A 15,228-nucleotide genomic window follows, 5' to 3' on the forward strand; every position below is an offset into this window, starting at 1 on the left:
AAAGTATGGATAAATAACTCTTATCTGTGAAGTAACATAAAATTCAATTTGTGTATATTGATTAGTTTGGAAATATGTTTGTACCCTATAGCCTTTAATGTCAATGAGACAGCAACTAAACTACACCAAAAACTAAAAGCAATCTTTAACTAAATAAGGAGAAGCATTTAACATTCAGGCAGACAGTGATGAAATAACTGGATGAACCAAGCTTATGTTATAATGATTCACCTAAATTCCAAGTATTCAGGAGATTTCTGCTCTTTTGAGGCTACTGATTTTTCTGATTGTTGTGAATGAGATTTTCTAAATGATAAACTAAATAAAGGTGTTCCATTCTTGCACACCTGTAATTTTGATAGGAAAATGCATAAAGTCTGCACCAAAAACTTTTCCAACTACTAGTCTGAAGGCCAATACTCCGCCATTTTGCTTATGTGCTTAAACAAAGTTTTGCCAATACTTGCTAGTCCAAATAAAATTTTACTAGTCCAGGGCATCAGACTAGTGGCATAAGATGCAGACTGTGCATATGATTAAATTGAAATAGCAATATTTTAACAAGAAAACTATGCAAAAAGTAAAATCACAAAAATACTGAACTCAGAGGAAAATCTAATCTTAAAGTTCATAATGACATGGCAAAAATCAAATGACAAAAACACATCAAAAACGAATGGACAAGAACTGTCATATTCCTGGCTTGGTACAGGCATTTTCAAATGCAGAAAACAGTGAATTAAATCTGGTTTTATAGTGCTAAACCTTTCAAAATCCTTTATATTTATAATGATGCGTGAACTAAATAGACATAATAAATATAATAGTAAAAATATGGGTACAGCAATCATCATCATGTAACAATTTTAAGAGGAATAATTTAACAGAACACAAAAACATGTATCTACAAACTTTGATTGTCTGACGTCAGAAAATTTTATATGTCACATATATTTGACAGTCAATGTATATACAATTTTAAAATTTCACATGGGCAATGTTAGTATACAGGGTTAAAAAATCAAAAGTATGTAAGAAGTAATTTCAGAAATAGACCGAGATGTAAAATAGTCCAAAAATTATATAGAATTTATAAGAATCCACAAATAGTTCATTCCACAACGCGATTGAATAATTTTGATGTTTGTGGTTCAACGTATTTTCTAATTCATAATCATGATAATAGAAATATATCATAATGACATACATGTGTAATAGAACAATATCATACTGACAGGATCTTTTAAAGTACAGTCCTTTTTGATGCGTTTTGTTATTTGATTTTGCCATGTGATTATGGACTTTCCGAATTGATTTTCCTCTGAGTTCAGTATTTTTGTGATTTTACTTTTCACATTATAAGAACCAAAGAAACACAAAAATTCACATATATACAAAACACCCCAGCAAAAAATGAAAGAGAGAATAAGTCAATGAACCATGACTGAATGTGACAGGATGTATACAACAGAGAGACAAACAGACAAACAAATAGAAGCACAACCAAGAAAACAAAATGCTCCTCTGATATGACACTTTACCTGTTATCAATAAAAAAAAAACAAGCATATATACCTGAGGTCTGTTGTATCTCGTTTTCTTTATTTTCTCTTTTCTTTTTTTCCAAGTTAACATCTTTATGCTTCTCTTTTATCTAAAATAAACATTACAATGAATATAGGTTAATAAATCTTATAATGATCAGACGATGATGAAATGCATAATCTTTCTGAACAAACGATTTATTTCCAGCCAAACAAAATATATATCCATGTTTCCTGCCTAAAGACAGATACAAATAGTGTCAGTAGTTCATGGAGGCTGACAAAAAACCTTTTTGAAAAAAAAATAAAAAATTCCTGAATATTTAGGTTTGGTATGGAGACAGGAAACTATATTTGATTTACCTTATGCACAAAATTAAGCAATTTTCTATAGCTCCTAAATGTTAGCCAGAAAAAACTAAGGAAAAGATTACATTTAAACAAGAATGTGTCCATAGTACACTAATGCCCCACTCGCACTATCATTTTCTATGTTCAGTGGACCGTGAAATTTGGGTCAAAACTTTAATTTGGAATTAAAATTAGAAAGATCATATCATAGGGAACATGTGTACTAAGTTTCAAGTTGATGTAACTTTAACTTCATCAAAAACTACCTTGACCAAAAACTTTAACCTGAACTTTGCACTATCATTTTCTATGTTCAGTGGACCATGAAATTTGGGTCAAAACTATAATTTGGCATTAAAATTACAAAGATCATATCATGGGGAACAAGTGTACTAAGTTTCAAGTTGATTGGACTTCAACTTCTTCAAAAACTACCTTGACCAAAAACTTTAACCTGAAGCCGACGGACGGACGAACGGAGGCACAGACCAGAAAACATAATGCCTCTACTATCGTAGGTGGGGCATAAAAATCTGAAAAGAAAATCAGTAATCCTAGACTGTATTAATAATTTACCATATAATATCACTCGGAACATACTTTACAATGATAGTGTGGGTTTTGCTCACTGTTGAAGGTTGTTTGTTGATCCATCAATGAATGCTAAATTTAGTTTAGTTTAAACATATTTATTTATAGTGGATTGGCAAACAAGTTTTGCAACTTATATTAATCCCTTTCCACTTTGCAGGTGCGAGTGCTGCCTTGTAGCGGCATTAGCCTGCTCTTTTTTCGAAATCTACAAGAGAGTCTTTAACATGCAAGAGATATGGCTCTTTCTTAAGGTGTAATACCACCATTGATTTTCCCCTATTAGTCTTTGTTAAATTTGCACTTTTCAAAAAAATGTGCAGAATTTATCCTTGTTTCAAAGAAAGAAATACTTGGCATGAGAAAAGTTTTATCCTGTCAAGTACTATAGAAAAAAATTCACTTAACATTTCATTGCATATAAGAAAATAACCATCAGTGGAAGTTAACCAATCAAATTTCTCCCCTTATTTTATCTGTGTACAAGGTTTAGTCACCATGTAACCTCAAGATTACAAAATTTTCTAAAGAAATCCCAAATAAAAAAATAATGGTGTTTTGAAATACCCAAGACAAATGTTTATGACACAGAAATGTATTTACTCCAATAAAATGTAGGTTTAATTACCTACAACTGTCAAATTCAAGGGAATATTTTTTCGTCCTACTTTCGTATACAACCGGATGTGACGTACCATGATTTGGTGGTATTACACCTTAACACAGGTCAGCAATTTCGTTTTATGCAAAAAACTCAGTGGTTCTGTCCACAAAACATATTATAAATACAGTCTCAAAAATTACCCACTGGTCAGATGACCCCAACTAGTAAATTGTTTTTCAACCAAGCAAGTATTTTCAAAACTTTGTTTGGACACATGGTTGAATATCTGTCTTCGGACTTGTAGTTTGCAAAGATTTTGATTGTATATGACAAATTACATACCACTACTGGTGTTGTTGAGCCAAAGTCTTCTCCTGACAGAAAGAAAGCTTTGAACTTGTGGTAAATTACTTCTGCTTTCTGTTTAATTCTCTCACTGCCTTTATATTTCCTCAACTACAAAGTCAACATTTCAGGTTAAAGTTTAACACAAATTAAATAAAAAATTTATAAAAGGCACAGAAAAATACTGGACTATTTGTTTTTCATATGGTTAACATACCCAGTACAAATTGTTTGCAAACAATGACTTGTTTCCCCTTATAATTACTTACAAATTATAATAAGTGTAAAACTTCCAACAAAATGAACAGATAAGCATATCAAATTTGAATTTTTATGATTGTTGCCACTTTTTTTATATGTAGCAAACAATCAGGAGTTTTCTTCTTCAAGACATTTTTACCTACACACTGAAGGCATTTTGCTGTAAAACAATGAAAACTGCTAGATACTGCTCACTGATGATTCCTCCTTCCAAATACTTGAGGGTCAACAGAAAGTTGTTGAGTGATGAAAAGGCACCAAACATAAAACAGTATAGCTGACTTATATAAACTCTGAAACCAAATTTCTGAAATCCAAGTTATGTACTTCCTCAGAAAGATGTGACTTAAAATATTCATGGGACAAATCAAGAGACGGACAGACAGAGGTAAAATAGAATATCCCCACTTTTTTAAAGCCGGGGTATAATAAGTTTCCATACATTTTTTTGGTTTGTATAGAATTGTCCACTCAGATATGTCAAAACTCTTTTCTTAGTAAGACAAAGAGACACAACTATCACAATAATAGTGATAAAGTCTTACCATTTTTATTGTCTTTAAAATGTCTGGATTTTTCTTTAACATGATCTGATTGACAGGTAGAGCTTCTAAATCCTCCATAATGGCTATACATTTATCTACATCCTTTAAATATACAATCATTTTTTTTACATAAATAAGGCCGTTAGTTTTCTCGTTTGAATTGTTTTACATTGTCTTATCGGGGCCTTTTATAGCTATGCAGTATGGGCTTTGCTCATTGTTGAAGGCCGTACGGTGACCTATAGTTGTTCAAGTCTGTGTCATTTTGGTCTTTTGTGGATAGTTGTCTCATTGGCAATCATACCACATCTTTTTTTATATAATAACATATTCAATGGGAACTAAAATTCTATTGAATTCAAAAACCAAATATTCAATACTTACTTACAATAGGTGTGTTTATGGAAATATATTGTTGTAAGTTTTTGGTAAACAATGAATCTGAAACCATGTTGACATGAACCATAATCACAAATTTCGAAAGATATTACTTCTGAGTAATTTAGTTGTTAAAATTGAATTTTTGTGTTTTAGAGCCACTTTTAATTATCTATTTTGGGCTATTTTGTGGCTGTCTGTTTTTATAGGTGGAGGAAGCTGAAGTGCTTGGAGAATACCATCGCCCTTCATTTCGAAAAAAAATTAAAGCCATTCTATAAATGTAAATAGAAGCGAGTTGTAGATTTGCAATTTTTTTATGTTTAAAACTTTTTGAATGCTTCACATTTGATGGAGAATTGTCTCATTGGCAAACCTTACCATTTCTATTTTTGTCATTTTAATATCCAACACTGATCTATGATAAAAGAAAAATATTTAGAGGTGTACTGAAATGTATCAATAACCAAAAATATACGTACAGTTGCTTCATGGTCTTTCTGTATACATTTTTTTATCTCTTTGTCCATTTGCATTAACTTAGTTTCTGTCTGTACAACTGTGAATGTAGAACAAAATACATTTTAGGAATAAAAAAGATTTAATCTCTTACTGTTCTTGTCTTTTGGAAAACAAGAATGTGTCCATAGTACACGGATGCCCCACTATACTAAAAAAAAAAAGATATTTATAAAATGTTTGGTTGTGTTTCTCTTTTTTAATTAAGATTGCACCGTTGGTTTTCATGTTTGAATTGATTTTCACTTGTCATTTTGGGACCTGTAAAGCTTGCTAATTGGTGTGAGCCAAGGCTTCGAGTTGACCTATAACCGTTTATTCTTTATACATTATGACTTGGATGAAGTTGTCTCATTGGCACTCTTACCACATCTATTTATTTCTTAGATCTTTTATACTCTCCATTGAAATCTATTTACATTAACAGCATTATATCTTGGTTTTGATAATTGATTTTTGTTTTGGTGTCCTCTTTGATTTTTGTTGTTGTTGGTTTGCTGTATATGTAATATACCAAACATTGATACCATACTTTTTTTCCTGGAAAATAAACTCATCTTTATTTATCTTATTGTGCTTAATTCAACTAATTTGGATTAATCATTTATCACAGAATCGCAGTTTTTGCATATTTCGTGAACATGCATGAACCATGAATTTCAATGTTCAATGAAATTCAAATTCTATTGTCTCATGCAATACCACAAAATCAAATATCCACAAAATTAAGGTGGTACCGAAAACTTTCACTAAAATTAATTTGGCACTTTTAATTTTCATAAAATTTTGTCAAAATATTTACTTTGACACTTTATTAAAAATATGAAAATTTAAAATATTTTTAACTAACCGTTTTGTCAGAAAAATTACACTGTTTATATAGCAATTGGACAAACATCAATTTTGATCATCGAGAAGCTTAATATTCCTTTTACAAACCAACGTAATTCAAACGTTTAGCTGAATTTACAGAGTTATCTCCCTGTAGTGTTAGGTACCACCTTAATTTCCGGCATTCAACGAAAGATGGAATCCACAGAACGTAAACTTACAGCTTATTTTATCTTTTTTCTTCTGTTCATATTTTTCTCTCTTTTTGCGTTCCTTTTCTTCCTCTTTTTCTCTACTACAATAGAAAATAATATATATGACTTTCATATATTTACCATCTTAATGTGTGAGAGGTGTACTGCAAAAAGTAAAATAACAAAAACACTAAACTCAAGTTCAAAATAGAAAGTCCCCTGTAATTCACTCATTAATTTGAAAAGCTGACTCATCTTGTTTCTGTATCATCTTATTTGTATAAAACCATACGTTTTTTAGATCAATATTTGTATCATAAATTATAGACCTTTTTTTAACCATATCTTGCTCTCACTGTTCCTATTAATTGCATTGATTCTCAGTAGTCTTCCTAGAATTCATCAAAGTCTTCATATTTGCATTTATTTAGATGTGAATACTAAAGTGGCTCCCAATTATAGATGGGTGTATGATTAACTTTAGATGTTAATATTGTGTGCTCTGTTTGTTTATTTAACTGTATGTCTTTTCGTATGTAATAAATGTTTCAAAAATATTTATCAAATAATACTCACAATTTTCTCTCTTTTTCCTCTTCTTTTTCTCTTCTGAAATAAACAATTTTCTATATTTATAAGAATTCTACAAATGCATATTGAATTAATCAAATTTCAGATAATATACACAATTGATTCAAATATATACAAGAATTCATTTTGGTTTGCTTAAGACTTTGATGCAACTAAACGGTGACCCAGTTGCACATAAGTCTTTGGCAATTGTTTTATACCGTGTACGTACATAAAATATATTTCCTATTTTTTTAAATGACTTTGCAGGCCATCCTTTATAATTCCTTGTTTTATGTTGGCCATCCATGCACAGTAAGGCTGAGAAGGTATGTAGGGAATTTCTTATTTTCTACCCAACAACAAACAATGACACAATTTACATATTTAAGACAAAAAAAAACAAAACAAACCCTTTCATTCTTATTCAAACACTGATAAACTTAAAGGTAATAAAATTAACAAGAAGGTGTCCACAGTACATGGATGCCCCACTCATACTATCATTTTCTATGTTCAGTGATTGGACTTCAACTTCATCTAAAACTAACTTGACCAAAAAACTTTAACCTGGAGCGGGACAAACAGACGGACAAACAAACAAACAGACAAACGAACGAACAGACCAGAAAATATAATGCCCCTTTTCAATTGTAGGTGGGGCATATCGTAGGTGAGACATAAAAATCCAGTTAATTCACAAACAATCTGATTTGACAGAAGGAATCCAAGAAATAAATCAGGAGTTACTGGTACTTTAGTATTAATATGAAACATCCAGTTTTTATTTCTTCTTCTAATGATTAATTCCTGAGAGTTTTGTCTCATTCAATTTTTTAAAAATCTTTTACATTTTATTAATTGTTCTTGAACGTTTTAGTAAAACAATGAGAAAGTTCATGAAGTAAGTGCAATGTAACAGCCAATTAGGAGATAACTGTATTGTATTTTAAGTTCCGACGGCATCAATTGGGGATTTGATGGTCGCAAATTAAGTTTACTGGCGACGCGTTAGTGGAGACAGTAAACGGGTATTTGCGACCATCAAATCCCCAATTGATGCCATCGGAGCTTAAAATACAATATTGTTATCTCCATTCTAATGAAACTGACAGAAAACAACGTTAAAACATGTTATTAAAATCTGTCATATGTCGTCTGTGCTTGTGCGTACGTCCCATAACATCAATTGTCAATTGATGCCATGTAAAAAAGTGACATTATCCAATCACAATGAACATTACAAACGTTGTTGCATTAGAATACAAGTTTGTTGATGCTTTGACCTAGTGTGAATGATTTCCACAGTTTGAAAAGCCCCCCATCTCACATCTAATCATCTTAATGTTAATTTGGAGAACATGAATGGTAAGTAAGTGCAGACAAATAAAAAAAGTCCCTTCAACTTCCTTATTAGGTGTACTAAGCACCAACTTACTGTTTTCTAACCCTCTCTATCCGTCGTTGTCGCTCTGCTTCCCTTTCTGCCTCCTGTGCCTCTTTATCTAATACTGAATGACTGCTATCCTCCTAAAAGATACCATTAAAACTTTACACGTACTGTAATTTCAGAAATGTACTACAATGGTTTTATTATTAATGAAAAGTGCAACAATAGCAGACTCACACATAAAAACTTGCCTTCAGTGGGTTTTTTTTCTTCAGAAAATTATTGGCAATCGCATTAAATAGATGTAACAGTTTTTACCATTTCTTAATTATATTGTCAATCATAAATGTTCTCATTAATTTCAGAATTTACAGTAATTATTTTTTGCCACCTTACCATTGAAAAATAGCAGTGGGGTGGGGGAAAACATGTGGTCTTTCAAAAGGGGTTACTTTAAGGATTAATGAACAGAATATTTGCTATTTACTTTTTGAATATGATTTTTCGACATACCTGCATGAACATTAATAACTGTTTTTCATGAATTCTGTTATATTATCTGATAACTTTCATATAATATTTGCTTTTAAAAGATAGTACATATTACTAGTCTCAGCTTACCTGTACATGAATATTATCAGGTTTACAAGTACCAATTTCAGTGTGATCATACTTACATGAGAATTCACAGGTTTTCCAGTATCAGACCAATTTCTATATTTTCAGTGTTATTATAGATATGATTATACTTACATGAGAATTAACAGGTTTACTAGTATCAGAATGATGTCTATATTTTCAGTGTCATACTTACATGAGAATTAACAGGTTTACTAGTATCAGAATGATCACTATGTTTTAAATTTTTAGAAATGTCATTATCACTTTCATCTTTGATCGTCTCTTCCTCCTCACGGTTTTCTTTTATAAATTCTTCTATCGTTTTACTTGGTTCTTTCTTTTTCACTTTACTTTCAGATTCGTTATTTGATTTGTCTAAATGGTCTTTTTTTAATTTGTCCTTATCATGTTTCGTATCTGTTTTCTCCTCTGAATCTTTCTTGTCCGTTTTTATATGGTCCTTTTTATCAGATTTTTTAGAATGTTTTGAAACACTGTCTTTTGGAGAATGGGATTCTCTCCTTTCTTTGACTATTTCAGACTTGTCTTTGTTTTCCTACAAAAATAAAAATGATCAGAATTTAAAAACAAACAATTTTTATGTATTCTCTGTTTTTCATTTTTAATCGAAAATACATAATTGTTTGAGAAGAAAACAAAGTTCTGAAACTAATGTCTATCAAACATTATTCTTTATAAAAACTAAAATTCTATTAGAATATTATTCGTTTAGAAGTCCAGTTTGTTTTGAGGCCATAATCTTTAGTGAATAATTGTTGTGCATTACGTTAAATCAGGAAGATTTAATAAATTTCAAGGACTGTTCAATAATTTTAGTTTACGATGTAGTTTTGCAAAAGCCCTTAACAGGTTTTTGGTTTTTATTTATGCATTTTACATGTATGGTGTACTATGCATTGAAAATTAAATCCCCAAAGTTTCAATTTGATGTTATCTCAATATAATAAACATTAAACAATAATTCGAAACTATTATCAGTAACTTCTGCGAAATGCAAAATAACTTCATAGTTAATACGTATACACTTTTTAACTTAGCAGAAAAATATATCGCTTGTAAAACAGTGTTACATAAAAATGTCTACACCAAGCACAGGCAAAGACAGAAATGTAGTTTTGTAACGGGTAATTTCTTTTTCTCAAATTGCTATATTTATCATAATAACAATATAAATGTTTTTTGTATAATTTACTGTTTTTTGGTTTCCTTAATATGCTTTTAGAGAAAAATGATAATTTTAACAATTCCTAACTGCTGTTGTGAATTTGGATTTTTTTATATGAATTAAATAATGCCATTTCAGTTAATGCTGCAAAGAAATAATGAAATCAGAATTTAAACAAGTGAAACTGCGAGCTACTGCTCACTGATGATACCCCCGCCGCAAGTGGATAATATTAATAGTGTAAAAATATGCAAGTGTTCGGTAAACAGGAAGTTGTCGAGTGATGAATCTGAAAACGCATCACACGGTATAGCTGACTTATAAAAATCCTGAAACCAAATTTCAGAAATCCTTGTATTGTTGTTCCTGAGAAAAATGTGACGAAAATTTTTAACTTGGTTATCATGTGTAAAATCATACAAGTGTTCGGTAAACAGGAAGTAGTCGAGTGATGAATCTGAAAACGCATCACACGGTATAGCTGACTTATATAAATCCTGAAACCAAATTTCAGAAATCCTTGTATTGTTGTTCCTGAGAAAAATGTGACGAAAATTTTCAACTTGGCTATCATGTGTAAAATCATACAAGTGTTCGGTAAACAGGAAGTAGTCGAGTGATGAATCTGAAAACGCATCACACTGTATAGCTGACTTATATAAATCCTGAAACCAAATTTCAGAAATCCTTGTATTGTAGTTCCTGAGAAAAATGTGACGAAAATTTTCAACTTGGCTATCATGTGTAAAATCATACAAGTGTTCGGTAAACAGGAAGTTGTCGAGTGATGAATCTGAAAACGCATCACACGGTATAGCTGACTTATATAAATCCTGAAACCAAATTTCAGAAATCCTTGTATTGTAGTTCCTGAGAAAAATGTGACGAAAATTTTCAACTTGGCTATCATGTGTAAAATCATACAAGTGTTCGGTAAACAGGAAGTAGTCGAGTGATGAATCTGAAAACGCATCACACTGTATAGCTGACTTATATAAATCCTGAAACCAAATTTCAGAAATCCTTGTATTGTAGTTCCTGAGAAAAATGTGACGAAAATTTTCAACTTGGCTATCATGTGTAAAATCATACAAGTGTTCGGTAAACAGGAAGTTGTCGAGTGATGAATCTGAAAACGCATCACACGGTATAGCTGACTTATATAAATCCTGAAACCAAATTTCAGAAATCCTTGTATTGTAGTTCCTGAGAAAAATGTGACGAAAATTTTCAACTTGGCTATCATGTGTAAAATCAGACAAGTGTTCGGTAAACAGGAAGTTGTCAAGTGATGAATCTGAAAACGCATCACACGGTATGGCTGACATATAAAAATGTTGATACCAAATTACAGAAAGGGTAGATGTGTAGTTCCTGAGAAAAATGTGACGAAAGTTTCATGGGACGGACTGACTGACGGATGGACTGATGGACGGACGGACGGACTGACAGACAGAGGTAAAACAGTTTACCCCCCCTTTTTTTAAGCGGGGGTATAAAGCGGGGGTATAAATATAAATGTTTCCTATCTTACACCATCTTCATCAAAGAACTTTTTCCTCTTTCTTTCACGTTTTGGAGAAGTACCATCATCACTTTCTGATTCCTCTTTTTCAGCTTCGGCTTTTAATCTTTCTTCATGGATTTTACGGATTCTCTCTTCCTCTTCCTTATGGGCTCTGAAAGGGAAATGATAATATCTTTTGGAACACTCTTTGTAACCATTTGAAAACTCTTACTTCAATGATATCATAAATGTCACTTTATGGGTCTCAGTAGATCATAACAAAATATTTCTAGATTCTCATCCCTTCTACAGTCTTTTTCAAAGCTCCCATCCTCCTCCCCATGCAATATCAGCAATTTACAAAAAATAATTTTTTTTTACATTTTTTTAACTTGTTTTTACACAAAAAATGGACAACACAAAATTAAATATATATATAAAACAAAATTTTTGTGGAATGGCTAATAAACTGGTTTAATGTATAAAGAAGTTATCAATACATAAATGTATATGATGCAAATGTTTTCTTTTTGTATTTTCTTTATTCAACATAACTGTTTCATAAAAAGATACATGGACTAATAGAATGCACCTGTGAAATATATTTAAAAGGTATTGATGTCCCCAAAGTGTTTCTGAGGGTGGGAACTCTGTTTTTGAAGATACTTTCCTAGGAACCATGTATGTTTTAATTTAACAGTCCTTATAAAAAAATGTCTGAACTTGACAAAATCTTTGACAGATGAAAAATGTATTTAGAAAACAATTCTAATGTGGCTATCCTATTAAAAATCAGTTAGTTTGTTATTTATTGTCTAAATAGTTAAAACATGTCTCTTATGATAATGTATCCTTTACTGTAACATGTACAAACCGTTCTTCTGCCTCTTTTATTTTTCTTTCCATTTCTTTCTTTTTCTCCAAATCTCTCTTTTTCCAGCTGCTCAAACCGTCTTCAGAGTCACTTTAAAGAAATATGGGACAATTACAGAAAATCTACCACTATGGCTTATGATTGATTGATGGTTGCTTAATGTTCAGTGGCATATGTTTCATGCATGTTCAGGATGAGAACATACAATAAATAAGTCCTGTAATAGGGGACGTTTAGGTTGAAGGTCGGAGGAATTTGGACTGCTAATGGAATATGAAAGCATACTGTTTAAACAGAAAGTTTGCTTTGCAACAGGCCACTTTAAGTACAACTTTTTTTTTTTTTATCTAAAGTGAAATCCAAATTAGCCTTTCCTCATACGATCTTTTAAGGACCCTTGCCAATCAACCATATTTTTCTATTTTTATTCGTAATACAATTATATTTGCTTTCATAACTATTACCCACAAAATATGTGGTGTCATATTCTTCAAAAACCTTTTCCCTGATGAATATATTTTAATTTACCTGTCACTAGATAGACTGCTCATATCGCTAGATGCAAGTTTGGAAACACTTTTATTTTTCCCTCCAGTAGATGGTCTTGAACCTAAAATTTATAAAAATTACTATCAGTCATTTCAACTTGACTTTTAAATTCCATAGTTTACATTTATATTTGGAATATTAATCTTACGTTTATATTTTGATGGAATGAGGTCAAAATATTCAGATGTTAATAGGATGTACATGACTCAGCTGCAGACAACATTTTTCATAAAATATTTTTTGGGTTTTTAAAATTCAGAAAAAATTCTGTGTACATCAAGACCAATCCCGTATATTTATGCAATCATACCTGAATTAGCCATTGTCTATACGTGTGTTTGTAAGATGAACAGACATGTTACGTTTTAATTAATTTTGTTGCATTCCAATATGATGTTTTGCATTTTCAGACCAGAACAAAATTCAAACTTGAACTGTAACTTGTCCTAATTAAACTATATACCAAATTTATCAAATCAATATCTACAAGAATGACAAACTTAAGTGCAGAAAACTGATTATTTTAGTGAATTTTGTAAGTCAAAGGACCATAACTCTGCACAAAATTATCATCCTGAAACAAAAATCAGACCGTTGGTTTTCCCGTTTGAATGGTTTTACACTAGTTATTTTGGGGCTCTTGATAGCTTGTTGTTCAGTGTGAGCCAAGGCTCCATGTTGAAGGCCGTACATTGACCTTTACCGGTTTATTTTTTTTAAATTGTTATTTGGATGAAGAGTTGTCTCATTGGCACTCACACCACATCTTCCTATATCTATTGATCTGTAACTTGTCATGATTATACAATCAACCAAAACTCAAATCAATATCCAAGATTTGTTCTAAATGCTTTGGTTTCAGAGTTATTAGCCAAAATCTACATTTTCCCCCTTTGTTCTATTGCCGTCTTGGTTGGTTGGCAGGGAGGGTCACTGCACACATTTTTAAAACTAGATCCCCTTATAATGACAGGGCTTTCCATTGAAATTGAAGTAGAAGGCTGAATTAAAATTATAGGCGGCTGTAACATGCGTTCGGCGAAGCCGGACGCCCACCAAGCTGTAAGCTTGGTGCCTTACGGCAGGGGGTTTGGGGGCCACTCAAGGCCCCAGAAGCTCTGGTATAAATAGAGCAAAATCCTGCATTCTCGCAATCTCCTGGCACCTAATTTCATCTTTCAAATGACCATTTTTTATTTATGAAATTAAAGAAAGAAAAAAAAATCTCAAAGAAATTTCATTTTTTTTTATGTTATTTTTTTTTATTTTCATTACCTTATGCTTAAAACTCATTTACTTTTAAAGGAGATTTATTCATATAATAATCCGGTTTGTTAAAAATATCTTGATCGATTTTTTTTTGCATAACTACGTGCGTTTGTAAACAAATGACCCCCCCCCCCCCTTTTCTCTCTAAAGACTGTAATACGCGTATTTAAACCATACAATTATTTCTCAAGCATTGACAGAAAATTGATATATCCCCTGATTTTCTCTTTTTTTTTGTAAACTATTCAATAAGTCGGATACATAAATCATTTGGAAATGTTATTTATTTGAGGTCGAGTCGACAATATTCTACTTTCGTTTTTGACCTTGATTCTCTGAACACCACGTGGGCTTTGAAAAATGAACTTCAAAAGAGACTGTTATCCAGATTCTGAACAATATGATCTACTACACTTTCTTTAATTTGACTGATATTATTCCATAACATAAGATTGTCATCCTAATCTGATTGTCTTCACGTTTTAAACACAGGCGCTTGGGTGTATGATACAGATTTTTTTTTTGGATTTTTTTTTTTGCTGATTAAAATATTCAATTTTCTATATTTATAATACATATCTATCACTTCTGTGTATGAATGGATAGTAAAATTGGGTATTTTCTCTGGGTCGTTTAAATCACTCGAAACTAGGTGAGACATGCACAGAAGTGATAGATATGTATTATAAATATAGAAAATTGAATATTTTAATCAGCAAAAAAAAAAATCAAAAAAAATATCTGTATCATACACCCAAGCGCCTGTGGTTTTAAAAGCCAAAAAAAGCCAACGAGTTAATGACCATCGGAACATCTCTATTGTTATCCTTCAATGGCCACCGGAACGTCTCTCTTGTCTTTAAAAAGAAACGATGCATTCTGACTTTAAATAGACAACCAATCAGTGACCTGAGATCATGTGAACTATATTTAGCCCAAGGTAAACACTGACTTTTCATCCTTGTTTATCGTGACCGCGACTTTACGACAATACGTCTCTCGACTGCCTGTAAACATTTGAAAAAGATATTTTTTTCTTTTTGAATTTATATTTTTGTCAGTGAAGTAGCCGGCACTTGAAGCCACCGTAAACGGCGGA

General features: G+C 31.5%; 1 protein-coding gene across 1 annotated transcript in view; it reads right to left on the bottom strand.

Moving 5' to 3' along the window:
- The window catches only part of LOC139495719 (hepatoma-derived growth factor-related protein 2-like), a 29,970-nt gene that overhangs the window by 6,288 nt on the left and 8,454 nt on the right, over positions 1-15,228 (bottom strand). Inside the window, exons 8-18 of the mRNA XM_071284049.1 lie at positions 12,840-12,921; positions 12,312-12,401; positions 11,465-11,609; positions 8,938-9,300; positions 8,172-8,263; positions 6,740-6,772; positions 6,191-6,264; positions 5,102-5,178; positions 4,242-4,343; positions 3,433-3,546; positions 1,576-1,654 (exon numbers count right to left, since the gene is read on the bottom strand). Of these exons, the coding sequence (XP_071140150.1) occupies positions 1,576-1,654; positions 3,433-3,546; positions 4,242-4,343; positions 5,102-5,178; positions 6,191-6,264; positions 6,740-6,772; positions 8,172-8,263; positions 8,938-9,300; positions 11,465-11,609; positions 12,312-12,401; positions 12,840-12,921 (1,251 nt within the window). The remainder of the gene's footprint in view (positions 1-1,575; positions 1,655-3,432; positions 3,547-4,241; positions 4,344-5,101; positions 5,179-6,190; positions 6,265-6,739; positions 6,773-8,171; positions 8,264-8,937; positions 9,301-11,464; positions 11,610-12,311; positions 12,402-12,839; positions 12,922-15,228) is intronic.

The sequence above is a fragment of the Mytilus edulis genome, chromosome 11, assembly GCF_963676685.1.
Source record: "Mytilus edulis chromosome 11, xbMytEdul2.2, whole genome shotgun sequence".
Classification (NCBI taxonomy): domain Eukaryota; kingdom Metazoa; phylum Mollusca; class Bivalvia; order Mytilida; family Mytilidae; genus Mytilus; species Mytilus edulis.